The sequence below is a fragment of the Geotrypetes seraphini genome, chromosome 6 (assembly GCF_902459505.1).
Source record: "Geotrypetes seraphini chromosome 6, aGeoSer1.1, whole genome shotgun sequence".
In the NCBI taxonomy this organism is placed as follows: Eukaryota; Metazoa; Chordata; class Amphibia; order Gymnophiona; family Dermophiidae; genus Geotrypetes; species Geotrypetes seraphini.
Genome location: NC_047089.1, coordinates 179,741,233 through 179,768,646, shown reverse-complemented (window position 1 = coordinate 179,768,646; position 27,414 = coordinate 179,741,233). Strand labels below are relative to the sequence as shown.

At 41.5% G+C, this 27,414-nt stretch overlaps 1 protein-coding gene across 2 annotated transcripts in view; it reads left to right on the top strand.

Moving 5' to 3' along the window:
• The first annotated feature begins 638 nt into the window (after nucleotides 1–638).
• The window catches only part of NCAPH (non-SMC condensin I complex subunit H), a 144,692-nt gene continuing 117,916 nt past the window's right edge, over nucleotides 639–27,414 (top strand). The window contains exons 1-7 of one of the 2 annotated variants that reach the window (XM_033947621.1): nucleotides 639–788; nucleotides 7,050–7,287; nucleotides 7,399–7,492; nucleotides 9,277–9,369; nucleotides 15,685–15,829; nucleotides 21,340–21,458; nucleotides 22,457–22,646. In XM_033947621.1, the coding sequence (XP_033803512.1) occupies nucleotides 7,052–7,287; nucleotides 7,399–7,492; nucleotides 9,277–9,369; nucleotides 15,685–15,829; nucleotides 21,340–21,458; nucleotides 22,457–22,646 (877 nt within the window). In that variant the 5' untranslated portion in view covers nucleotides 639–788; nucleotides 7,050–7,051. The other variant, XM_033947620.1, reaches the window with a different exon arrangement.

The window sequence follows — 27,414 nt, the reverse complement described above, 5'->3', positions numbered from 1 at the left end:
TGCTAATGCTGCTGGCTGCTCAAAGATTTTAAACTGCAGCGTCAAAGAAGGCACTGGAGACAGGGGAGACTCACAAAAGCCCTTTTTGATGTTGGGGTGGCCCCGGTGCAGGGCTGGAGAGAGACTGTGCTGAGGGGGGGGGGGGGGGGGGTTAGGGATGAGACTAGCGGGAGGCAGTGGTTGAGTGGGGCCGGGTTAGGTGTTCTTTTTTCTTTGACTTAACAAATATGGTAACCCTGCGCAGGGCCCCCCTCAAATCTAAGTAGCCATGTTCTAGAGTTCCAGTTTCTGCAATGACCTGAGTTACTTAATTTCTCTCCTCGACATATATGTATTATAAGCAAGCAACAGTAACACAGATCGCTGGAACTTGCGCTCATGACAATAGCAATTTGGCTCCGAACGTGTAGAAAAATAAGTTGCATCATCCATCCATGTACAGTACTTTGTTTTACAAAGCTCTCCTACTGACTAATATGACGTTGTCAGAAGGAGCACACGGACAAAGCTTTGTTATTAAAAAAAAAGAAAAATTGGTATGACTAAAACTATATCAAATCAGACCAAAAGCCGTACAATAAAACTATGGCTGCAAGTGCAGCAACGTAAACAAGAGTTGACATACTGAGCACCCCTTTGATAGTACTGTACTAATCTAGCTACACTTCCTGGTCCGCCCCCAAGACGTGTGACGTCCAGTCTGACGTCGGGCCGTTGCCTCGACGTTCGCGCAAAAATTTGAAAATTCTTGTCTTAAAGAGTAGCCGGGAAAAACGTCAGCGTCACCGGTAAGAGAAACATATCGTTAGTGTGTGCCAAGTCTGGTAATTAGAGGGGTTGGCGTGAGAGTCACTGTTAAGGATAGTGATCTGGGTCCCGGAAAGGGTAACAACCGAAGGTCTGATGCCTGGCAAAAGAAAGGGGAGGATTGATAGTCCTGGGCGTGGGACGGATGTAGCCACGGAGGATTTTGCAGGCTAGTGAGAAACTGGCTTTGGCCGCTACTGGTAAGTCTTATTGATTCGCTTTCGCGTGTACATGCACCTGGTCCTTGTCAGGGAGCTGTCGCTTGTGCTCTTTTCCTCTGGGTCCAACAGTGCCGCCTTCTCAGTTTATGCACTGTGCTATGAGAGTAATGCTGTGCTCCTCTCGGGCACACCACACTACGGCCTGGTGGCATCAGGATCACCCCCCCCCCCCATGCAGACAAGAAGTATCGAGGATCCCAAAGTAACATTTAGTAAACATGGAAAATGACAGCAGATACAGGCCAAATATCAAGTCTGCCCCATCTGCAGCATCCACTATCTCAACCTTTTCAAACCAAGTACCCCCAAAGCCTAACAAATACCAACCGAGTACTCCCCCTCACCCAAACTCCGCCCCCATAATAATAATACTAATTGTAATGCAATTTCTTCCATCCAGGGAGAGAAGGATAGAAAGATGCTGCAGAGGGGCGGCACAAGGGGATGGATGAGAGGGGAGGAAAGATGTTGCATATGTGGGGGAGAGAAAGGTAAGAGGAAGAACTGGGGTGGAAGAGAGGAAGGGAGAGATGATCATTGTACATGAAAAAAATAAGACATCCCCTGAAAATAAGACCTTGAGTCATAGTTCAAGACTCAAGTAATGCCATTCTGCTCGTTCCGTGAAGATGTTGATTCCATTAGTAGATAATCTTGATTGGCATATAAAGCTCGTTTATACACTTTGGCCCTGATTCTACAAAGTACATCCTGATTTTAGGCAGCTGTAGGCGTCCTACAGCTGTCTAATCAGCCAATCGGGATGCCAATCAGGCCTTAGGCGTAGTGGGGATGGGCGGACCCGCTATGCCTAAGGCCTGAATGGTCCAGGCTTCTAGAGCCTGGGCCAATCAGGCCTTAGGCTTCGCAGGAAGGGGCGGGCCTGCCTCATTTTGACAAGGCGGGCCTGCCGGCTGGACGGGCAAGACCCGTCGGGCCAACAATTAAAGGTTAGTTTGATGGGGGTGAGGTTTGGGGGCTGTTAGCGCGGGGGTGTGTGGAGGGGGGGCGTCCTCCGGCAGGAGGGATTTGGCAGTGATCGGTAGTGCTGGGGGGGCATCTTACGGCAGGAGGGTTTGGGCACCCTCCTGCCGGTGATCGGTAGTGTCGGGAGGGGGGCATCTTCCGGCAGGAGGGTTTGGGCACCCTCCTGCCGGCAATCGGACAGGCGGCCATTATACTTATCGCGGCAGGGAGATCCCTTGCCGCGATAAGTGTAGCGGCCGCGTCTACTCTAATCCAATTCTGTAACCGGCATCTGTAACATGGACACCGGTTACAGAATCGGGGTTTAGTGTAGGCCCGATTCTGTATAGGACACCTCTCCTGGGCCGTCCTATACAGAATCCGGGTCTTTATGTATTATTGGAACAGGATACCCACGTTCCTCAAATTGTCTGGACAAAATCTTAGCCTGGATTTTGTACTTCTGAGTTGAGGAACAAATTCTTCTATAGCAAAGAAATTGAGAAATGGGGAGGCTGTTCTTAAGGTGAGGTAGATGAGAACTGTGGAAGTGTAGCACTGTGTTTCTGTCCGTGGCCTTACGGTGTACTGTAGTGGTTAAATCATCACTGATACGCTTGATCTCAACATCTAGAAAGGTAATTTTCTCTTGATCACATTGCACAGAAAAATGTATTTTAGGATGGCAGCTATTTAGCCACTCAAGAGTTCAAAATCAAGGCCAATTAAGGCTAATTGAGGCCAATAATATGTAAAGAGTATAAACAAACTTTATATGCCAATTGAGATTATCTACTAATGGAATCAACATCTTCATGCAACGATCAGGATGGCATTACTTGCATCTTGAGCTATGACTCAAGGGCTCATCAAGTGAGGAGGAGTATAATAAAGAGACATTGGGATATTGTCAAGATGTTTCCAGCTTTTGCTCAACAACATCTTAGATTTGCATACAAACGTGGCATGAACTTTAAAGAATTACTTAGTCCAGCTATGCCTCGTGATTCTTTACCTGATGTTTCGTACCATTGCAGACATGGACCTTGTGGTAAGTGTATGAATTGTAAAATCATGGTGTCCACAACTGAGTTTATTAATCTGGTGGATCACAGGACTTTTTGCCTCAAATATACCACTACATGTGAATCTGACCATGTCATATATTGCATTAGATGCCTTGCAATTTAATCTATGTTGGTCAGACTTCACGCCCCCTACGGATGAGCATAGGAGCACCCTTAATAGGGCATCATCAGTGCCCCTATGGTACATTGCAGTGATTTTCAACATGACTTTTTTCAATTACGCTACTTAGCTTTGGATCACATTCCTAGTAACTTGAGAGGGTGACGGACATCTCTGTTTGCAGCAGAAAGAACAATACAGAGGGTAGTGATAAATGGAGATCGCTCTGAGGAAAGGGATGTTACCAGTGGTGTTCCTCAGGTTCTGTTCTTGGGCCTGTTCTTTTTAACATTTTTATAAACGATATTGCAGAAGGGTTGTCGGCTAAGTTTTGCCTCTTTGCGGATGATACCAAAATCTGCAATAGAGTAGATGGTGTGAATAACATGAAGAAAGACCTTGCAAAGCTTGAAGAATGGTCTGAAATTTGGTAGCTAAAATTTAATGCTAAGAAATGCAAGGTCATGCATTTTTTTGCATTATCCCCCGCCCTTATCCAGGGTGAGTTACACATTTACTTACAAAATAAAGCGTTACATTTGACATACAAATCACATCACATAAACATCACTATAAAACAAATTACACACTTACATGCAAAATATAAAATTACATATAACATACAAGTCGCCTCAACGACAAACATCATTATAACCAATAAAACAGACCAGACCATACAATACAGTCATGACCAGCACTCTGCACCAACAGTCACCAAAAACAGTTGGCTGCAAAAACTCGAGAGAACAGTACAGTTTAGGGAGTGAAGAACTTATGTGCACGATAGAAAAGTGGGACTTGGGTGTGATTGTATGTGATGATCTTAAGGTAGCCAAACAGGTTGGCAAGGTGATGGCGAAAGCTAGAAGGATGCTAGGTTGCATAGGGAGAGGTATGGCTAGTAGGAAAAAGGCGATATTGATGACCCTGTATAAGTTTCAAGTCAAGTTTCAAGTTTAATATATATTTGATTGATCGCTTTATCGGTTTCAAAGCGATTAACACATGATTAAAATTACAATGTAAAAGAAGTTTTAAAAATAATTAAAAACAAACAAGACATGGACAGTTACGAGATAAACTGGAAACATTAGGATAAGTCGGGGGAGAAATTACAATATATTTGAGCAGAGTGGGAAACAAATAAAGGAAAACACATATGGGTGAGATAAGAGGGGGGATAATTGAAAAAATGTTATAGAAAAGAGAAAAGAATTGGTTCCAAGACTTGTAAAAATATATTAAGTGAGACCAAATAGTATTAAATAATAAAGGTGTCATTAAATAAAAAAGTTTTTAGTTTACTTTTAAATTTTTCTAAGTTAAGTTCTTCACGTAGATAATTGGGGAGAGAATTCCAGGTTTGGGGAGCTGTGACTGAAAAGATATACTGTCGACGCGTATTGATTATTTTTAGCGAGGGAATTGTTAATAAGTGCTGTTCATCTGATCTTAAAGTTCTATTAGAGGAATAAGGGATTAATAATTTATGAATAAAAGCCGGAGTTTTAAATAGAAGGGATTTAAATGTGAGTAAGCAAAGTTTGTAGATTATTCTGTGGGCCACTGGGAGCCAATGGGCTTCCTTAAGAAGAGGAGTTATATGATCAAATTTATTAGCTTTTGTGATAAGTCTGATAGCTGTATTTTGTATGATCTGTAAACGTTTGATTTCCTTTTGTGCTATACCCTTAAACAATGCGTTGCAATAATCTAATTTCGATATAACGAGAGAATGAATGAGTATTTTCAAAGAGTCAGTATTAAATAATTGTGAGATAGAGCGTATTTGTCTAAGTCTAAAAAATGAAGACTTAATGACGCTACTAATGTGGTCATGGAAGGAAAGTTTGTAATCGAGAGTTACTCCGAGTATTTTGTTTTTTTGTACAACTTGTAAAGGGAGTCCATAAATAGAGATTGGTGAGACAAGTTTAGGATTATCTTTCCAGGGGAAGAGCAATACATTAGATTTATTGATGTTTAATGCAAGTCGGTTATTGTTTAACCAGTGGTGTACTTTTTCGAGTTTTGTATTGATTAGAGTTATGTCAGAGGAGTTATTAGAGTCTATAGGATGCAGAAGTTGTATATCGTCGGCATAGGCGAATGTGGTGAAGCCGATTGATTGACATAAAGTCAACAGAGGTGCTAGAAATATATTAAATAAGAGTGGAGATAATATAGAACCTTGAGGTACACCATGCGTAGTAGAGAAGATGTCAGAAATTGTATTATTGAAGGAGACAACTGAGGTAACACTTTGATGAGACCTCATTAAGACTATTCTGTACAATTCTGAAGGCCGCACCTTCAAAAAGATATAAAAAGGATGGAGTCAGTCCAGAGGAAGGCTACTAAAATGGTGCGTGGTCTTCGTCATAAGGCGTATGGGGACAGACTTAAAGATCTCAATCTGTATACTTTGGAGGAAAGGTGGGAGAGAGGAGCTATGATAGAGCCATAAGAACATAAGAATTGCCACTGCTGAGTCAGACCAGTGGTCCATCATGCCCAGCAGTCCGCTCACGCGGCGGCCCTCTGGTTTAAGACCAGCACCCCCAACTGAGACTAGCCCTATCAGCGCACGTTCTTGTTCAACAGAAACTTGTCTAACTTTGTCTTGAATCCTTGGAGGGTGTTTTCCCCTATAACAGCCTCTGGAAGGGCGTTCCAGCTGTCTACCACTCTCTGGGTGAAGAAGAACTTCCTTACGTTTAAATACCTACGTAATGTAAATGCACATATGTCGAGTCTTTTTCATTTGAAAAGAAACTGCAATGAGAGGACATAGGATGAAGTTAAGATGTGATAGGCTCCGGAGTAATCTAAGGAAATACTTTTTTACAGAAAGGGTGATATATGCATGGAACAGTCTCCCGGTAGAGGTGGTAGAGACAGAGACTGTGTCTGAATTCAAAATGGTCTGGGATAGGCACATGAGATCTCTCAAAGAGAGATGGTTACTGCGGATGGGCAGACTAGATGGGCCATTTGGCCTTTATCTGCCATCATGTGTCTATAATTGACCACTGAGAAAATGAGTGCATGGACCAGCCTGGTTTTCGTTTTGTGTTATTGCCTTGCTTTTAAATACTTTGCAAGAGCCTTCATTATAGAGTGACCACTTGCTATTCTGCAGATTATTTCTTCCCTAATGGTTGCTTCCTTGTTTACAAAAGAGTCCAAAATATTAGCTTATAATAACAATAATATATACAGGACACTGACCGTGCAAGACTGCCCAGTACCCATCTTAGTTAGTTTTATACCATTCATTTTCTAATTATAGATCCTCTGTGTTCATCCCATGCTTTTTTGATGGAATTTAAAAAAAACACACAAAAAAAACCATAGGATGAACACAGGATCTCTAATTAGAAAACGAATGGTATAAAACTAACTAAGGCCAGTACTGGGTAGTCTTGCATGGTCGGTGTCCTATATATGGTTATTTGGTTTAGGATAGACTGGGGAGAGCTTTGATGGAAGCTCCAGTGATAGGATGTTTAGGATAGTCTGGAGTGAGCTTCAATGGCAACTCTGGTAGTGGAAACCTAATGGCCATAGAAGTCTGCCCAGTATCATCTATTGCCCAAAAATATTAAAGAAAAGACAATCTAAAAATGAATGTATAAGGAGTGTGAATGTTGGGCAGACTGGATGAACCGTTCAGGTCTGTTACCTGTTGTTATTTACTATGTTACTATGTAATAATACCTGTTGAACAAGTCAGTGCCTCATATAGACTCTCTAACTGTACACTTGCCTTTTTGGTGGTGGGAAATTGACTGCCTTGTCTGAGCAATGGGGTGTCTAAGGATTGTTCTTTCTAAGTAAAAATGGCTTTGTATTTTAATTTTTTAGAAATGAGTGTATCGGTGTCCCGTTCTGTAAGTTACCAGAAGTGTATATCCCCTGATGGTGTATTTTTGTCCCCTGCAACGAGACAACAGTCTATCAATGTTTCTGCAACTCCTGTTTTGGAGGACTTTCCCCGGAATGATGATGAGCAAGAGAGGAAGCAGCGGCGACGATCCCGAGTTGCTGATTTGCAGCTCAGTAACACAGAATCTCCCAGTGTTACAGAGTTCCCCTCTAATAGGTAAAACTTATCAAACAGTCTTTGTGCTAATAGCCAGATGTGCTTTGTTCTGTTGCTAGAGAGAATTATGATGATATTGGGGGGGGGGGGGGTCTTTTTTTTTTTCTTCAGGCAAGCTGAGACACTATCAAACCTTGTCCCAAAATTGAACAACATACAGATTGCAGATCATTACTCCACCTGCATCAAACTGTCTACTGAGAATGTGAGTATAACTTGCCTTTCGTCTCTGGCCTTGTAATTTTCCAGTTCTTCCTCATGTTCCTGTTTTAATGAAAAATCACATTTCCCTGTCAGCAGCAGTTCCTTTTTGGGAAAGGTCTATAGAATCTCATGGCCAGTGTGCAGGATCGTAAACCAGAGTCTTTGTCGAACAGGCCAAGAACATTCATGGGGTTAGGTCAGGATAATGTTTGAAGCTCCAGGTGTTTTTGCCAGTACTCAGGTTGGGTGGGGAGACTACGACAATTGGTCCAGAGATCATTTCAAAGCCCTAAACCAGTGTCTCTCAAACTGTGTGCCAAGGCACAGTGGTGTGCCCCAAAGAGATTCTGGGTGTACAAGATATTCCAGAATTTTACTTTATTTTTAAAAAATCTCTTCATTAGTATACACTAGACTAAATGACCTGTATGTTGTGTAAGCAAGATTCTGTCAATGTTATGAGCGTCTGTGAACGTAAGGATACAACTGCTTAACAAGCATCATTCTTTTACATTATTGGTCTTTTTAGAATTGCCCTCTTAATGCCTGATGTGTTAGGAGGTTTGCTGTAGTATTGTGTGTACTGCATTACCTTCCATCTGAAAAACAGAAACCTGCATCAGGAATTGAGCTTGGAACTTATACCAGCTACTGGGCTGACTATGTTCATTTATAAAGTATCTTAAAGGTTTCTTTCATCAAATATTTCAGATGAGCAAAATAAAAAAACAAAAAACCCCTACAAAAATAAAGCTCCCAACACATCTAAAAAAGCAGTCAGTAACAGAAGTAGGTATTAAAAGCACATCGTTATGGCATTCCTTTTTAAATCTACTATTCAAGCAAAGCTGGGAGACTTGAACAGCGGGGCTGAAAGAATTACCAATATGATTGAGCAAGGGATTCCATTCTGTAAATTCAGATAAACAGACATGGAAAAAGCCGTGTAATAATCAAATTCATGTTTCTTAATGCCTTTCATGTCTGGGGAGAGCCATACATGTTATCACATTTTCTACTCTCCAAAGGAGAAATCCAAGACAAAAAAATATATGCCATATGTGACATCACTGTAATATTTATCATATGTTAGAATACAATGATACAGTTGATTACATTGCTTTCTTTCCAGGAATACATCATATATTTAAATCCTAAATTTAACAATGCTTAGCCCAATTTTTAAACCCAATAGGTGGCAGTGTTTCACTTTTCCTATAACTTCTGTATGAACTTTCCTAATTAGCCTGTGTGTTTTAATCTATAAGGAACAGACTTCCTTTTTAAGGCCTAAGTTTCCTGTTTTTCTGGGAAAACCTATACCTTGCCTTTTCTATTTCCATGCAGCTGCCTACCTTACAATGGAATCTTATTTCAATCTGTCCATATACCAAACACAAATTAATCTCTGACAGTTCTTAACATAAGCTTTTCCTTTGTTTTAACTTTGTGCATGTTAGCATGTTTTTCACTCTCTAACTCTGGCCTATTTTTTCTTTCTGAGAACTTCAGCTTACAAAATTTTAATATTTTTATTCAGTTTGATTCTATCATAGCCAATTTAAAATAACCTTTTACAGACGGTTCCACACAATTCACCTCTCTCGTTTACCCCCAAATAATTTCAAAGCTAATCTTGTATCACCTTGCATGCTTTTCTTTTCCAGTTTTTTAATTATTAATAACAGCTGAGCACGCCCAAGGTGTCCACGTATCTTCAGTACTACAGTTCATGTACAGAAGGCTTTGGGGATCAGAAAGATAACCTTATTCTTTTTATCACAGAAAATCACCACAAAGAATGCATTTGGTCTGCACCTGATAGATTACATGACAGAAATCTTGAAACAGAAGGACTCTGAGCTGACCAACTTCAAGGTGAGGGACTTTGATCTTGGTCCTGATGATCTTGCACAAAAATTATCTTTGCTTGGTAGGATGAATATTATCTGACTCTTATGTAATTCAGGATATCAAGTAAAGTTTTGCTACATGCAACAAGGAAGACAGAAAAGTTTTCATTCATTTATTCAGTTTTCTGTACTGTTCTCCCAAGGGAGCTCAGAACAGTTTACATGAATTTATTCAGGTACTCATGCATTTTTCCCTGTCTGTCCTGGTGGGCTCACAATCCATCTAATGTACCTGAGGCAATAGGGGTTAAGTGACTCGCCCAGGATCACAAGGAGAAGTGTGGATTTGAACCCACAACCTCAGGGTGCTGAGGCTGTAGCTTTAACCACTGCGCCACACACTGCCCCATGTAATTAGTTGATGACACAATTTGTTTCATTGCAATGTATGCTTTTCTGCACTCTAGAGAAGACTTAGTATTGAAGAAGATGGCATGTAAGGCAGGGATTTCTTTTTTAGATGTTTAATTTATCCCAGGACAAGCAGGCAGATATTCTCGCATATGGGTGACGTTATCCATGGAGCCCTGGTATGGACAGCTTTGAAAGTGCATCGCCATTTTAAGAACTTGAGAAAGTTTGCAAACTGCTCACACTGTGTATGCGCGAGTGCCTTCCCGCCTGATGTAGGAGGTCTCGCTGGTCACTCTTACATCGAGTCCCTTGATGCAAGACTAAGCGACGATCTCTTCTGCGTCTTGCCTCTCCTACATCGAGGTGTGCATCCTCTTCGAGGTCACCCTCTCCGGAGCAGGATGCGGCACTGATGGTACCGGCAGAAAGGCCAGCAGTCCAGGTGCCTTCATTACACAAAAAGCTCGATGCGTATTTCAAAGTCAGTGATATGTTTAACCTCCTTACACTCCCTCGGTACTGGTCCAGCCTGAGCATAAGGCAACCAGATCCTGTGGTACTGACACTGGCTCTCCAGAACGGCATCGATGTTCCACGCCTAAGCATAGGCCATAACATCGCAGATCCAGTTCTCCATAGAGGCCCACCTCCAGTTCATTGAGGCATCGTCATTCTTCCTCCTCGTCTTGATGCTCCAAATCCAATAAGCATCGTTCCTCTTCAGGAGCTTCTAAAAGGAAACATCACTCTCCTTCACAGTCTTCCAAATGTAAGAGTGTCATGTCATGCATCGTCTTCATCGTTGGATCATCACTGGGCTTGATGTAAACATCGATCTTCTCGACGCATTCTTTAGCACTCTCCAGACCAGTAGAGGTTAATCTTTACGAATGGGTATATATCCAATCATGACCAACAGGTGGAGACTGAAAACAAAACTGAGGGACAGTATATAATATACTCCCTTCTCTATTTATCAATCTTCTTGACGCATTCCTTCACCAAAGCCCTTTTATGACTCAGATTTAGTCTGATTCAGCTGAAGACTTACCTGAGTCTACAATGGAGCTTATGATACTACCTCGGAAAAGTCTCCACCAAAGTCTCCACCAAGGGCTAAATCTTCTACTGAGAGACTTTTTTACTAAATTTATTTGCCAGTTGGGCAAAGAGCCTACCAGACAAGCTAGAAGCTGATTCTGCCTACAGTGCTGAATACTTGGAGGCCTTAGAATTATGATAAGTCTCCTAAAGAACTTCTCAGACTATTTTTGCATGGTATACTCAGAAACTCTTCACTGTTTCAGACTGAAGGTCCATGAGGATCATGCATGTAGTGTATTATGTAGGTGAACGTTGTCCTTCAGGTGTGTTCTGACTGAAAAAAAGTTGAGAATCACTGCTTTAATCTAGCCAATGCTAGCTCCCTTTGAGCCACTGGACTCCTGTGGCTTGCTTGACCTGTCTTGAATTGTTTTACCTGGCAGGTCTTTGTTACTTAAAAATAAAATCACTTGGAGTTACTCCGACAAATGCAGGGAGTCTCGACAGTGTTGGAGAGTAGCCCGCTGAAGGCGCACGGAGCATTCGGGACTGTTGCCGATCCTCCAGGGCTGGTAACAATGCTTAGCCCTGACGTAAGGGCGCCACCCTTGCAGCCTCAGACTACTAGCTCTCCAAAGGCTGTGGAAGCCCCGGATATCGTGGCGTTTCACTCCCCTGAGGCAAGCATTATTATATCGGGGAATCTGGGGGTTGGAGCTCTGATCTCAGGGAAGCCAACCGAAGATTTTGAGGCAGAATCAGCGTCGGAGGTAGGATTGAACCAGGGAGGAAAGCAACAAAAAACTCTACAGACTGGTGAGCATTCTGCTACTTCTCAATTTAATATATCTTTGGACAAACCTGCAGAGGGTAACCCTAGATTCGTTATGGGATCTTATGGTTGGTTTGGTGAGGATCATAAGTCCCAATCTTCAAACTATTGAAGGGAAATTGACTGAGAATTCCAAGGAATTAAAAGAATTAAAATTTGAACTGGCTGCTTCTAATTCTTCTGTTCAGAAACTTGAACAAGAAATAAAAATTTTTAAACAGTTACAAGAAACATTGGTGAGAGACAATACTAATCTCAGGAGAAAAATGGAGATGCTTGAAAACAATTCTCATTATAATAACTTAGATTGATTAATTTCCCTAGGCTTACATTGGTAAGCTTAGGGAAATGCTTAAAAGATATTTGATGGAAATTTGGAAATCCCAGAAGAAACAATGCCACCATTTTCTTGAGTATATTATATACCTGATAAATGAATCTCAACAGATCAAGAGCCAATGAACGTTTCAGAACTGTTAGTCTTCTGACACTAAGGCAGCAGTGGCTTCCACTTTGATTATATCTTTAGTCTTTCAATTGATAAAGTTTGGCTGATGAAACTTTTTTAAAAAATCGACAGAATTTATTGGGTTTAAAGTACAAATGTTCCCTGATCTCTCACGAGAGATGTAGAAGCGCTGTTGTGAGTTTCTTTTGATGAAACCTGGGTTATATCTTTGGGTGCTACTTTTTATTTATGTTACCCTTGTAAGTGCATAGAGGGGCATAATCAAAAAAAACGTCTAAGTCCCCTTTTGGCCTAAGGCCTTAAATGTTGAAAGTAGAAGCAGGGAAAATGTCCATTATCAAAAAAAAACGTCCAAAAGGAGTTTTTTTTTTATAATGACCTGCCTCTACGTTCAGCTGTTTAAACACCCAGACCACCACTATGTCTACACTAACACCATATAATCAACCTAAAAAAAACCCTAAGTCCCAAACTTCCAAAACAAGGGCTTTTAGGCGAAGGAGGAGCTAGTCCTTCGCCTAAAAGCTGGATTCTGTAACTGGTGTCTGTTAAAAACAACACCGGTTACAGAATCCCCCCCCCCATCTACAATGATCGGGACAAGAGGGAGCCCAAGCCCTCTTGCCCCGCGGCACCTCCAAACTGCCCGACACTATCGGGGCAAGAGGGAGCCCAAGCCTTCCAGCCCTCGACGCAAGGGCCCCCCCCCCCAAAACCCTCGATCGCCGACCCCACGACACTCCCACCCCCCTCCCCGTACCTTCAAAAACATTGGTTGGACGGACGGGTGCCAAGCATCCGTTGAATGGCTGGCCTTAGGACCTGATTGGCCCAGGTGACTCAAATCCCGCTCACAGGTGGGGCATGAGACGCCTGGGCCAACCGGAATAGGCCCAGTAGGCTTAAGCCTCTCCTGTGGGTGGGGCCTTAGGCATATGGGCCAGGTTGAGCCCATGTGTCTAAGACCTGCTGATAGTGTCGGGCAGTTTGGGGATGCCGCAGGGCAGGAGGGCTTGGGCTCCCTCCTACCCTGATCGTTGTGGGGGGCGGGGAAGGGTGGATTGCGGCAGGGGAGATAAGCCATCTCTCCTGCCGCGGTCATTGCTGTAGGGAGTAGGCAGGTTGCTGGGGCCGCTGAGCTGATCGCAGCAGCCACGATCAGCTCAGCGGCCCCTTTTCGGCACTTATACCTGTTTTGACTTGGTCTAAGTCAAAACGTATAAGTGTCGAGTAGGCAACCTGCCTAAAGTTTTGGTTATACCTGCTGCACGCCTAGGTCTAGGTCGGCCCACCTCCTGCCTACCGCCCGCCCTTTCCCCTCCTCTAAAAATGCCTTTTTTCTCTCTGTGCGTTTAGAGGCAGGGGAAAGGCCTAAGCTGGTTTTAGATACGTCTAAAACCAGCTTTGATTATGGGTACTTGGACAATCAGGCTTTTTGATCGTCCAAGTACCCATTTAGGCCACTTTTTAGACTTTTTTTTAATTTTTTTTTTATTATGAGCCTCATAGTGTATTATCGTATTGTTAAATATGTTTTCTTCGAACCTAGTCAGTTGACAGCATTTTTGTCATTATCCCGCCTGGGAACTGAAAAACCTTGAGCCCAATTGATTTATAATATGAGACTCTCAATCCATTTCTATAGCCTATATTATGCTTAAATATATGTTTAAATATTTTCTTAAATCTCGCTAAACTTAATTATCTTGGATCCTAAGAGGTCTTGAGCATTATTAACTAAAGATGATACTTTATTTTTTGGTGTGAGCATTAAGGTTTAAAACTTCATTGTAATATGTAATTGCTAAATAAAATAAAATCACTTTAGTACTCAGTTAATGAGCTACAGATCTTGGTGACTGATCTACATTACACAAGATTTTTATTTTTTTTAATTTTTACAATAGGATGGTTCTACAAACTTTATATCCTTAAAGTAATAGATTTTCTTCTTTAATAGTCGGTTGTTCTTCCAATGTTTTTGTTTAGGCCATTTACTTAAAATGGTAAAAGTATTTTATATATTTTGGTTTGCAAATGAGCCTTAACCTTTTCCTTGGAGCAGATTAAAGTGTTTTAGAAAATCCAGTCAGTTTCTTGTTTACTTCTGGCCCTAATTAACTTGAGATTTACCATTGCCAAGAGTACACTTTTCAGTTGGCTAGAACAGTTTTTCAACACCACGGTACGTGTACCCCTAGGGGGGGGGTATGTGGCAAAGGTCTCCCAGTGGCATGCCCCCCCCCACTGAAGAGCATTCACGTCCATGTGCTTGGGAAGGTCCTGTCGGCCCCACTCACTTTGACACATTTGCGTCAGAGCGGTACCAACAGGGCCTCATGAGCAGATAGACTGGAAGGCTCTGCGTCAGTTAAGCTAGCGCCAGTGCCGGGCCTTGTATAGACTCCCTGACAGGCAGCAGGAGGGTAGGAAAATATGGAGAGCTCTTCATCGCTGGAGTTAGCTTGGTGTTGCCCGGACCGTGGGGCCTACAGTCTAGGCAACGTCAAGCTAACTCCTGTCTTCTGCCATCCTCCCGCTGCCTGTCAGGGAATCGAGTCTATACAAGGCCCTGCACTGGTGCTAGCTTAACTGATGAAGTGCCTTCAAGTCTATCCGCTCATGAGGCCCTGTTGGTACTGCCCTTCCGACGCAAACGTGTCAAAGTGGGTGGAGATGACGGGGCCTTCCTGAGCATGTGGACATGAAGGCTCTTTGTTGAAGTTAGCACTGGTGCTTGGCCCTGTGTGGAATCCATATTCTGGATCAGGCAGTGGTAGGCAGCAGAAGGAGGAAGGTTAGAAGAGGAGTAATGTTTGACTTGCTGGAGGGAAGGAGAGAGGGTGTGATGTTGGACTGAGGGATGTGGGGAAATGGAGACAGTTGTTAAGGCTGGATGGATGGAAGATGGGTGTGGAGAAATGCCGGACATGGATGGGGAGAAGGAATATGCTACTTATGGGATGGAGAGGAAGAGAAGAAAGAGGAAATGCACATGGAGGAGAGGGAAGGGGAACTGAAGAGAAAGGGATAATATGCACAAGGATGAAGAGGAAAAGAAGAGAGAAATAAGGTGCACATGGATAAAGTGGAATGGAAGGAAATAGAGAGAGGAAATGCACATGGCTGGAAGGGAAAAGGAAGAAGGGAAAGATGCATTTGGATGGAGGCAGGGAGGGGCATGAACTTGGGAATAGAAAGGGAGAATTGTTGGGCAGGAGTGTGTGAGTGAGAGGGAAAAATGGTGCACATGAGGAAAGGAAGAAAGAGGAAAATTGTTGGGCATAGAGAGAAGAGTGAGGTAGAGATGCAAAGGGGAAGCGAAGGATGAGAGGGAGAAATGTTGGATATGATTGTGGAAGTCTAAAAGGTCATCTAAATCAAAGGCCTTCACTGAAGCAATGTTGCTTTAGTGAAACTTGATAGCTTAGTCTCTTGGTCAAACAGATGCTGCAAACAGCTAGGTTTCTTGTTCTACTTTTATACTTGGTAGAAAGCAGCTGTTGGAGAATTGTACTTTCATCAAAAGTGTCATGAGAACCGAATGATGCTGAATTTAGCCAATCAATCTCTTCCAACAGGTTGCAGCTGGTACATTGGATGCCAGTACAAAAATTTATGCAGTGAGAGTGGATGCAGTTCATGCAGATGTATATAGAGTGCTTGGTGGCCTAGGAAAGGATTCCCAACCTGCAGCTTCAGAATTACAGGATTCTAAAGACCCAGGTGAGTTATTTTCTTAGCAGCTAAATGATAGGCTGTTATCAAATAATTTGTAATCATTAGGTGGAATATTTTGTAGTTTTGGCTGATCTGATTCCACTGCCATTTTAATGGTTTTGGTCTGTTTAGGCCAAGTGTTTTTAGCAAGTACTAAAAACAGATATGGTTTCGATGATGCTTAAACATGGTAATATATTCACTTTTCTGTTAAATCCACTCCAGATTTTGTATGAATGGTGTCTAATCCCAAACCACGAACAGGGTCTTGCAGAAGCAACATGCACAGCTTTCAGCACCTTCTACATTGCAGTGTAGTATAGTACCCCCTTCATTTTTTTCCTTCTGTAGGTGAACCATGCAGAGGTGTTTCTGATTTGCTCTGCTATATTTTTCTTATTTTTCCATTTATTTTTGACAAAAGTTTGACTTTTTTGGTGGCTTCGGTGCCCTGAGACTCCTTCTTTAGGGGATTTCTGCCTGGGAAAGGATGCAAGTTCCGCAGAGCCAGACTGTAGCTTCACAGCGGAAGCCTTTGGGTGGACCTGTGGGTCCAGCCTGCTGTGTGCCACTTCAGGGCTCAGGGTCTGTTCTTCTGGGAGCCAGCTTTTCTTCTGATCCTATCAGAAGCTTTAAGCACAGGCTGAAGGTGCCCTGAGTCACAGATGCTGGCACCTCAATGGCTCAGGGATGCTGTCGGTGACTGCTACACTTGATGTGTGTGTGTGGGGGGGGGAGTTCTGGCCATCTTTGGAGGAGGTCCTCCGCTGGCAGTGCTTGGAGATCCCCACCAGCCACAGTAAGGGTCATTAAGTACTTCAACACTGGAGAAATAAACCAGAAATGCATTTCCTTTTCTGTTAAACACAGTACAGAGACATCTGCTATAAACATTTCCTAAAGCTACCGTATTTCAGTCAAATTCCTTTTTTTACTTTTGTTGTCTGGAGATTTATTTTTCAATCAAGTTGGCTCCAGTTTCTCTCTTTTTCTGCTTTCCTGTTTTCTGCAAATTCTTCAAGCGGTTGTTGTCCATTGGGTCCTCCTACCATGGTGCAACATTCCATTGTACAGCATCTGTGCTTCCTTCTATCCTGGATCATTCTCTTCCTTTCGTTTCTCGGTGGCTTCAGTGCCTTGAGACCACTCCCCGGTGGTCCGCTGTGGAAGAAAAGGACAAAGTCCAATGGAGCAGGACTGCAGCTTCTTTTTTTTTTTTTTTAATTCTTTATTCATTTTCAAATTGAACAGCAAGTGCACAAAAGAATAGAAACATAGAAACATAGAAGATGACGGCAGAAAAGGGCTACAGCCCATCAAGTCTGCCCACTCTGCTTACCCACCCCCTGTCTATGCCCTAATGACCCAATTTCCTTATCTTGACCCTCGTAGGGATCCCACATGGGTATCCCATTTATTCTTAAAGTCTGCCTCGATCACCTGCACTGGAAGCTTGTTCCAATGATCAACCACTCTCTCTGTGAAGAAATACTTTCTGGTGTCGCCATGAAATTTTCCGGCCTTGAGTTTGAGCGGGTGCCCTCTTGTGGCCGAGGGTCCCTTGAGAAAGAAAATATCATCTTCCACTTCGACACGTCCCGTGAGGTACTTAAATGTTTCGATTATGTCTCCCCTCTCCCTACGTTCCTCAAGAGTGTAGAGCTGCAATTTGTTCAGTCTCTCTTCGTACGAGAGACCCTTGAGCCCCGAGATCATCCTGGTGGCCGTCCGTTGAACCGATTCAATTCTGCGCACATCTTTACTGTAATGTGGCCTCCAGAATTGCACACAGTACTCCAGATGAGGTCTCACCATGGCCCTGTACAACGGCATTATGACTTCAGGCTTTCGGCTGACGAAACTTCTATTGATACAACCCAATATCTGCCTTGCCTTAGATGAAGCCTTCTCCACTTGATTGGCAGTTTTCATGTCTGCACTGATGATTACTCCTAAATCTCGTTCTGCTGAAGTTATTTCACAATAGCACATTAATCTCTACCACATAATATTCTAGTGATATAATAACCCCCCCAACCACCCATCCTTTCTCACATTTTCAGTAAGAATAAACACACATATTATATAGCATATTTTAACATATTATATATAAATTATTCCCAACTCCCTCTCCCCTTTAGTGTGCTAACAAGAAAAAAAAAGGAAAAGAGAAGAATCTGCAGCTTCAAAGAGAAACTCTGGTGCCTCCCCTCTTTAAGTGCCCAAAGTCCTTTCTCATGGAAGTCTGCTGGTCAGTGAATCTGTCATAGGTTTCTAGCGCAGGCTGTGTGCATCTGGACAGAAACCCAGCCGGGTTTCAAGGCGCAGGCTACCTTTCCTGCCCTCGACCACATGACAGAGGATCCGTGGGGTGAAGTTTGGGGGTCTGTCTCTGACTGGCTGGCAGTTTGAAGATCTTCATTCCTGGGCATTTGGAGCTGTTTCTGAGGCAGAAAAGTCCTTTTTTCTCCACTTAGCCGCTGTAAAATGCTGACAGGCAAAGGCACTGCAGAGACTGTGAGTACCGCCATAATTTCCTATGGGAACTTCGGGGAGGTGGCAGCTTGGAACTCAATTTAAAATCCGTTTTTCACAGTTGCTGTTTTTTTATTTTCAGATGTTGTTTTTGCTGTTTTTGGCACGAATTCGTGACTGTGACCATCTTGGATTTTAAAATTGATCTTTTTTTTTTTTTCTAACTTCTTTTTCTGCCTCAAAAACCTCTCGATGTGACTCAAAATAGTTTGGGATGGGCTCCCTAGCATATTTTCTCTTGAATTTGTTCAGTTATTGTTCTGGATCAGTGCCAGTGTACTGCATGCCATAGCGTAGCATAGGGGGAGGGGGCAGGAACTTCGGATGTTGCCTCCCCAGCCCCTGTTGACATCGCTGAGACTTGCCTCCTGTGGGCTTGCGCCACCTCTTGTCTGGAGTGAGGCCTGCGGTTGAAAGCCTAGGAAAAAGCCTAGGCCTTGGGTGTCTTCATTTGGAAGATTCTCACAACCCATCTCTTCCAGGGCCCTCCAGGCCTCGGCACGTGTCTGAACACGTTTAGAGTGTCCAGAAACAGTGATCAATAATCCGAAAGGAAAAAGCCACTGATAGCGTAGGTTAGCAGCCTGCAGATAACGAGTCATGCTCAACATATCTTTCACTTCAGAAGCGTAGGTTTCATTAAGTTTTGAAAAATAGCAATCTTGCAATTATCCCAGATGAAGTCACTTAGAGCACATGCATTTTGTAATACATATTTCTTAATCCAAAAAACAAGCAATGATATCTCTTGGGTTAGTGTCCACTTGGGGTTCAAGCTGCGATGGATTCTGTCAAATTGAATGTCAGGCAGGGGATCCCCATTCGATCGTTGTGCATCCGTTTGTAACAAAAAGTGGCACAATTGCCACACCACCTCTTCACAATCTCGATATTGTTCCAGCTCCGGTATTCCTTTAAATTATAGATTATTACTTTGGGATTTGTTTTCAAGATCCTCGATTGCATCAAGGATTGCTGTGCAGTCTTTGAAAGCTGCTTGTTCTACCAATTGATATTATACTTCTATCTCATCCAGTCTGGTCTCCACCATGTCCACACGACCACCAAGCTCTCCAAGGTCTTTATGGATTTCTGTCAACGCCGCCTGCATGTCTGAGCTCACCCCTTGCATCTCTGACTTTAGGGCCTGAAACCAATAGGTAACATCTTTTTTAGTAATTTCATCTTCCCCGACATTGCTGGCACACTCTGATTCGGCCTCCAAATCTGACAGCTCAGGTGCCATCTTTTCTCTCACGATGCTGGTCTTTTCCACCTGCACTTGGCTAATTCCAAAACTAAGCGCCATAAATTTGAACTTCTCAAGTTTCTTCCGAGTTGACATCTGTTCCTAGTAAACTCATTGCACCTCAGAAACAAAGTTGAAGAGAGGTGAGAAGCTTAAAACTTCAAAATAAGAACTCTCTTGACAGAGCTGAGGAATTAGCCATCCATTCTCTAGCAATGACATCACTTCCAATTTTTTTTGTTTTGTTTTTGGTTGTTTAATATAGATGATCAACTGAAAAATTGTCCTTACCAAAAACCATCCTCCCAAAATACATTTTTAAAGTGTTTTAAAAGCTTTAAAATTAGATTCCAATTGTATATATCTGGGTAATTGATTCCATAATGAAGGTGTCAAATAAAAAAATGCCTTTGATTGAGTAGCCTCCCATCTGGTTCTTTTAACTGAAGGAATAACCAATCTATTATCTTGAAGTAATCTTAGTCTTCATAAGAATGTAAGGAATAGTCAATGCATTCAAATATCCTGGCTGTAGAGTATTTAGGGATTTATGAGCCAACATGAGTACTTTAAATTCTATAAGCTATTGAAAGCAAGTGATATTGCAAATAAAGAGGAGTAACATCATATTTACTTTTGTATTCTTGTGGTATTTTATAAAGTTTTAAACCGTCTTATATTGAATGATGAAATACCTGCATAAACATGTCGCAATAATCAAATTTGGATGTTAAAAATACATCTGTGTATATTCTTATCAAGAAAGTGCCTAATGACTCTTAAAGCGTAAAAGCCTTTTTTATAACCTCTGAAAGCTTTTCATTAAAAGATAAATTTGAATCCACTGACACCTAAGTATTTAAATTTATTAAACTTTGGAATTTGTTTCCCAAGAAAATTAAGTATCACATTTGGTTCAATTCTGTGTTCCACAATCCAGCAAGAAAAACATTTATCAATATTTAAAACTAATTTTTTAGTATTCAGCCATGTATTAATTGAAGAGAAACTTTGCTGTAAAGTATCCAACTTTAAACTAATTGGGTCTGTTTTAGCGAGTAACATATCATCTGCATAACAATATGCTAAAATGCCATGCTCTTCAATAATAGTTAAAAAAGGTGTCAAAAATATTAAAACAGGAGCTAAGAAAGAACCCTGTGGTACTCTGTGATAGAACAGTTGCCCACGAGAACTGATAAATATTGTGGATTCGTATGATATGAACATTATGATTAAAAAGTTGTGGACAATATCGATGAAGTGGAGGCTTTTTTGCCTATGAAGACTGAGGTTTTTCTCCACTTCAATTTTGTTTTTTATGTTTTCATCATTGTGGGCTACTTAATTAGTGGGAAGCTAGACCTTCCTAAGTCTGTTGTGGCAGTGGTAAAAATAATGGAACAATATGCGGGACCCTGCATGTGCTGCTGCTAGCTCTGCTGATTTTCCAATGGTTCTGCACGTATTCCTGCTTTTTAATGCTGCCACTGCTGACCCAGGATAGCAGCAAGAGGGTGACTGGAAGAGAGAAGAGAAGGAAAGAGGGATGCTAGATTGGGGAGGAGAAGAGAGCAAGAGATAAGAGGATCCACTGTGGCTGGGAGTACTCGGTAGAAACTTGTTTGAGTTGGGGGAGATCCTTTGCTTGAAGCTGAAAACCCTGCAATGGAGAAGATTAAAAAGATTTTTCATTTTCTTACGTGATGTCTTTAGCTCAATCTCTTTTCAGATAGCTCTGGAGATCCTGAAAACACCAAGAAAGTTAAGAAAAAGCAGAAATGTTCATATAAAACCATAGAGCAGAATTTGAATAACATTAACCGATCTGAGAATAACAGCAAGAGTGAGGTGAGTAGATTAAGTTCTAATCATAGATTAGCAACCAAATTCAGGCACATTTTTTAGACTGCCTTTTCTAGAAGTGATAGCTTGTTACAAGTCTAATTTTGCAACTGGGAATTTTCTAATTTAAAACTGAAACTGAAGCCTTCAGAACAGGGAAAAGTGTCTAGTAAAGCAGTTCTAGATGAGCTGGAAAATAAGCACTAGCTACTTTCACCTGGCTTCTCTTATCCCTCCCTTTTTCATTTTTGATGGATCCCCATATATTAGGATATGATACATAATGCTTGAATCAAATAGAATATACTGTATCTACATAAATTTGAATGCTGGCTTATTTTATTAATACTCCAATATAAACTATACCCTAGATAGGTTTTTGTGGTTTGATATCATCATTCTATTTTCCTATCTAAAAAGTAGGCAAGGATACTCTGATAAGGAGCTTAAGCTAAAATTCAGGCAGTATCACAAATGCTTCAAAATTGTCAATCACAGAGTCATAGTGAAAAGTTTGAATTATTGCTCTTGTGCCCAACAATACCGTACATTTCTAAATTAGTATTCAAATAATAAAAAAGTAAAGGTATCCTTTCTTTCTGACGTCCACTGTGCATGCACTCGTAGTGGTATGTGCACTGTGGGCGTCATTAAGAAAAGATACCTTTTTTTTTTAAGTACTAAATTAGAATTATATTTTGGACTTTTCACTTTGTCTAGATTGTCAAACATAGAATTATTGGTAGTACTGGCTGAACATTGCCTTAGTTCCTTGTCTGATAATCCCTTTTTACTGTTTAGTTAAAGGATCAGGTTTCATTAAGCACATCATTAAAACTGAAACGTGGAAAAAGTGGTTCCCTTTGGAACATGCATTTTATTTGTGCTTTACAACCATAGTTTTGATATCTTTTGAGAAGTGTCTAGCATCTGCTACATGTCTCTGAACTGGGCCTGCTGGTGCTGACTGACCATTCTTTTCTAACTATTGTTTATCTCTGCAGATTGATCCCATGTTTCAGAAGACAGCTGCTGCTTTTGATGAATCCAGAACAGTGGGGGTATTCCTTTCCACTATGCACTGTAATGATTATTACAATGAGTTGTTATTTGATTTTGACGTCATACCCCTGTCATCATCAAAGCCAAAAGATCCTCCTACTCCAGTCTTGCTGGAGGTGACAGATGTAAAAGGTATGTGCTAATTAATATTCTAGTGCAATATGTCTAGTGGTCTTGAACCGTAGGGTTTTGGAATCTGAACCTGCAAATTGCTTGCAGAAAACTATCAGTCATCTTTTCAACTCCTCCTCCTTCCCAGGGAGCTGCTCATGCCCCCTCAGTTTGTTTTCTGAAAGCAAGCTGCTCAGAAGTGTTTTATGCTCTGTGGTTTTATTATTTTCAGATAGTTTTCCAAGTGTTCAATTGGAGGCTCGGTGCCCAGAAGTTTCTATTTGTTGGGACCTCTGCCTGGAAGAAGATGCAGACACATGCTGCAGAAGTCTGCTTCTAGCAGGATCAGTCCTCAGGGACACCTAACTAGCAAGCCTACTTTTGTATTTTTAAAGCTCAGGAGCCATCCCCTGCATAGCTGCTTGTATCCCTGATTTATTCAGGAGTTTGAGCGCAGGCTGTTTGGCTCTTTCTTGGCTTGGTTAGGATTGAGAGTGGGCCAGCTGCATGGTTCGCCCCTCCCTTTATGACTAGGTTTTCTGGGGGTTGAGGTTCAGTCTGACCTTGGTACAACTGGCAGCCCAAAGACATGGTTCATCCAGCGAATCTGTGAGGCAGAGTTTTCCATTTGTTCCAGCTGAATTCCTATGCTGAAGCAGGCAGACACCACATTGCACAGTGAGTATTTATTTATTCAATTTTTTATACCGTTCTCCCAGGGGCGCTCAGAATGGTTTACATGCATTTATTCAGGTACTCAAGCAGTTTTCCCTCTCTGTCCTGGCGGGCTCGCAATCTATCTAACGTACCTGGGGCAATGGGGAGATTAAGTGACTTGCCCAGGGTCACAAGGAGCAGCGTTGATTTGAACCCACAATCTCAGGGTGCTGAGGTTGTAGCTTTAACCACTGCGCCACACTCTCCCCCTAAGGCTATTATAGCCTATAGGGAAAATTGGGGTGGTTTTCAAAAGTCAATTTTGAAAGTTTCTGTACCCAGAGCCTAGGAAATCCCCTTTTCCTGCATTTTTTGTCCTTCAGGGAAGTCTCCACAGGTTTTTTGACAAGATTTTGTTGGTGGCGGCCATCTTGTATTTTAAATTATCTTTTTCTAAAGCCTCTGTCTCCCTCAAAACATCTCAGTTTTGTTTTAAATTAAAAGGGATGGACTCTTCAGGTCTTCCTACCACTATCATGCCAGTTTTGCGCTGGATGCCTGGCCAAGGATTATCCATGGCTTGCATGCAGTGGAGCATTTGAGGGAGGGGCAGGAGCTTTGGGTTCAGCCTCCTCAGAGTGTTCCAGGGCTGGGGATTCACAGGAGGTGTGTTCCCAGGGAAGAGGCCCTTTTAAGAACCCTCTGAAGGTGCATTGGCAAAGCGCAGAAGTGTGGGGACTGTGTATCTTGGGAGGACCACTAGGGGGTCCATGAGACCCTCATTTATAGGCTTCACCCTGGATTTTGTTGGACCTCATGTAGAATGCCTATATGAACTGCCAAGGATCCTCAGCACGCGCCTTGTCCTGATGAGGACACAGGCTTGGATCAGGTGGTTCAATTTGAAATAGACTGGGAGGATGGAAAGTCCAATTCCATGCTACTGTTGTCCCAGGATGAAGTTTTGCTGGCAGAGTCTGTTTTTTTTTGCATGAGAGCAGCAGTCAAGAAGTGGAATGGCCCTGGATTGAGGGAGGACCATGTGGTGCGCCAGCTTTTCTAAGCCTTGGCACTTTTAGGGCCTCGCTGAGAGAATTGAAGCATCTGTTCCTCCAGCTCCCTTGTCTCAGTGCTTAGTTATGAGCAGCTCTGTTGCTCCGACCACTTGCTTTCCTTCATATCCGGACATCAGAAAGCTGGTCATGGACCACTGGGAGTCTCCAGAGGGGTTCCTGTGTGTGGCTAAGGCTATGGCCAAACTTTTAACCAATGGCTCTGGATTTCCAGCAGCTGAAGGTGGATTTGCTGATGGCTCAGGTCATAAAACGTACATCTCTGCCCAATGAAGGAGGTGTGATGTTAAAGGATTCTCAAAACCAGAAAGTGGGGGTGGGGGTGGCTTTGCAGCGTACCGGGATGGTCGGGTGAATGATTAGCTCCGCGGAGAAAGGCTAATTATATTAATTATATTAATATAAGTGAATTGAAATTTATGTAAGTCACGTCGGAGTACTCAAATTGTTATTACTATGGCATCGGGTAAACAAAATAAAAATATTTCGGCAGGATTAGGATCGGGGAGTGTAAAAAGATCAAAGCTGGAGTCGGTTTCCCCAACAACGGTCCCTTTGCCAAAGGAAGAAATTGAAAACAGGGACTTGATGAAGGAGTTATAGCTGATTAAAGAAATAGTGCTGGACAATGCTAAAAATATAAAGGATGTTAAGGAGGAGGTGGTAAATCTTACAAAAAGAATGCAGGCAGTTGATATTAAGTTAGAGCAGTTAGAAAAATGAGCTGAGAAGACAGAGGCAGAAATGGTAATATGTAAAAAGGATCATAAAGAAACAGACTTATTAAAGAAAGAGTTGGAGGATTTATCGAACCGAGAAAGGAGAAATAATTTACGTCTGATTGGGATACCGGAGGGAATTGAAAAAAATGATCCTATAGCGTTTTTGTCTAATTTCTTACCAGAAATATTACCAATGAAAAGTTCATTTCCGCTAGAAATAGAAAGGGCGCACCGGATCCCGTCAAAAAGATTAAATAGTCAGAAGGGTCCGCGTCCACTGATTTTCAAACTGCTTCGGTATCAGCAGGTTGCAGAGATTATAAAATTGGCTAAAGAAAACAGGAATCTCAAGTGCCAGGATCCAAAGATATATATAGTACCGGACTTTGCAAAAGCTACTGCACATAGAAGAAAACAGCTTTTGGATTTGCGTCCTCAACTAAGATCATTAGGTAGGTATGGTTTAATATACCCAGCAACTATGAGGGTGACCTATTAGAATAAAACTTTTAATTTTGAAGATGCAGTAAAACTGAAGGAGTTTCTGGAGCAGTATGAGCTGCCTATGGTCTCTTAAGGGTACTTCCTGGTAACTGTATTTCTTTTTTATTTTTATTATTGTTTTTGTTCATTTACTTATTTCAGTACCTTTAAAGATCTACTTTTGAGGAAATTGAATAAACATAATCAATAATTCTTCAACATGGAGCTGATACAGTTAAAAATTTGAAAGGGCTCAACATTCTGACATGGTCACTTGATAATCTGTATCAGTTACTTGGAGCAGAGTTGTATCAGAATGCTAGGAACAAGGAGGAATAAACATTTTCTTTGGAGTTATGTTTATAAATATAAGAAGCAGTCAGAGGTTATTAAAGTGAATATAACAATGGATGATTTCTGGGCTGTTCTGAAAATATGGAGAGATCTGACTATCTTGTAATGCAGAACTGTGACTGTGAGGATCGCTTGTATGATACGGCTGGATCCTTGCCTTGCATCTTGCTTTTAGATCTGATCTCTGTTCAACCTAAAGGGTGTTTTTTTTTCTCTGCATATATTTAATTAAAATCGCTTGATTGCGATTTTAAGGTTACTGCATCTTGAGATTGAAATAATTTGATGACAGCTTCAGAAGTTCTGATAAACCGCTGCTTTGTGAATGCCTGGGAAAGTTTAATATGACTTGCCTTTATTTACTGCTCTCTGGAAAGTTGATTTGATTGCTATACTTATGTAAAACATAATTAATTTTTGACAATCTGTCAAGTGGTTTGCAAAAAATGAATTTGGCTATAAGCCATATTATGAATCTTCCGTGGTAGTATGAGCCTGAAGTTTCATAGAAAATGGAGTAGTCTGGTCAAGGAAAGCAACATTATATAAGTCCTGTGCTGCAGGTGAAGGATTGTAACAGCTCTGAGTTTATACAAGACTACAGGGATTTGTTATAATAGAATTCAGATATTTTAATTGCTTTTCTAACAAAATTTATTTTAAGATGAGCTTTGCATATACTTCAGATGTAGCTGTTTATATGTTTTTAAGTATACATTTGAAATGAACTCTTAGAAAAGGAGCGAATATGGAAATGAATACTTTGGAAGGGATGTATGATGGTATTCGATTTCTGAATGTTACAGGGTTATAATTCGTATACATGAGGAATGTGGGGTGTTGTCATTAAAATGGAGTGGGATAAGGGGAATATTCATGGATATTGAATTTGCCAATTGAATCGTTTTTGTATATTTGAGTTTTATTCATTTGATAGGGTGAATGAATAATAATTTTTATCTGTATGACTACTAGCAAATTTCCTTTCATATTTAAGGTTTGAAAAAAAAAAAGAGAAGTAGGGGAATATAATTTAAGTGATTCTCTTATATAATGACTTACATTATATTTTTGAGAAGATGATTATATCTACAAGAACTATTTGTGAATTTGGCCTGAGGGGAGTTTTTCATTTACTTGATCTTGTATGTGCGTTTCGAAGCTGGCACTGTTATTTTGGGTGGGAGGGGGTGGGTTGGGGTGATATTGGGAGGGTTTTGGGGAAAAGGGAGGGGACTAATTTTGATTTTCAGAGTGGGGAAAAAGATTATATAGTAATTATTTTGTGGGCATATGCAATTATTGTGTTTCATTTAATATAATGGAGTTTAAAATTCTATCATTAAACGTTAATGGCCTTAACCATCCGATTAAGAGGAAAAAGACGTTATTATATTTAAAACAGCAGAATGCGGATGTCTTTTTCATCCAAGAGACACACCTATCTGGGGATGAATCAAAGAAACTAGTGGGTAATTGGGTGAAGGATTGTTTCTTTGC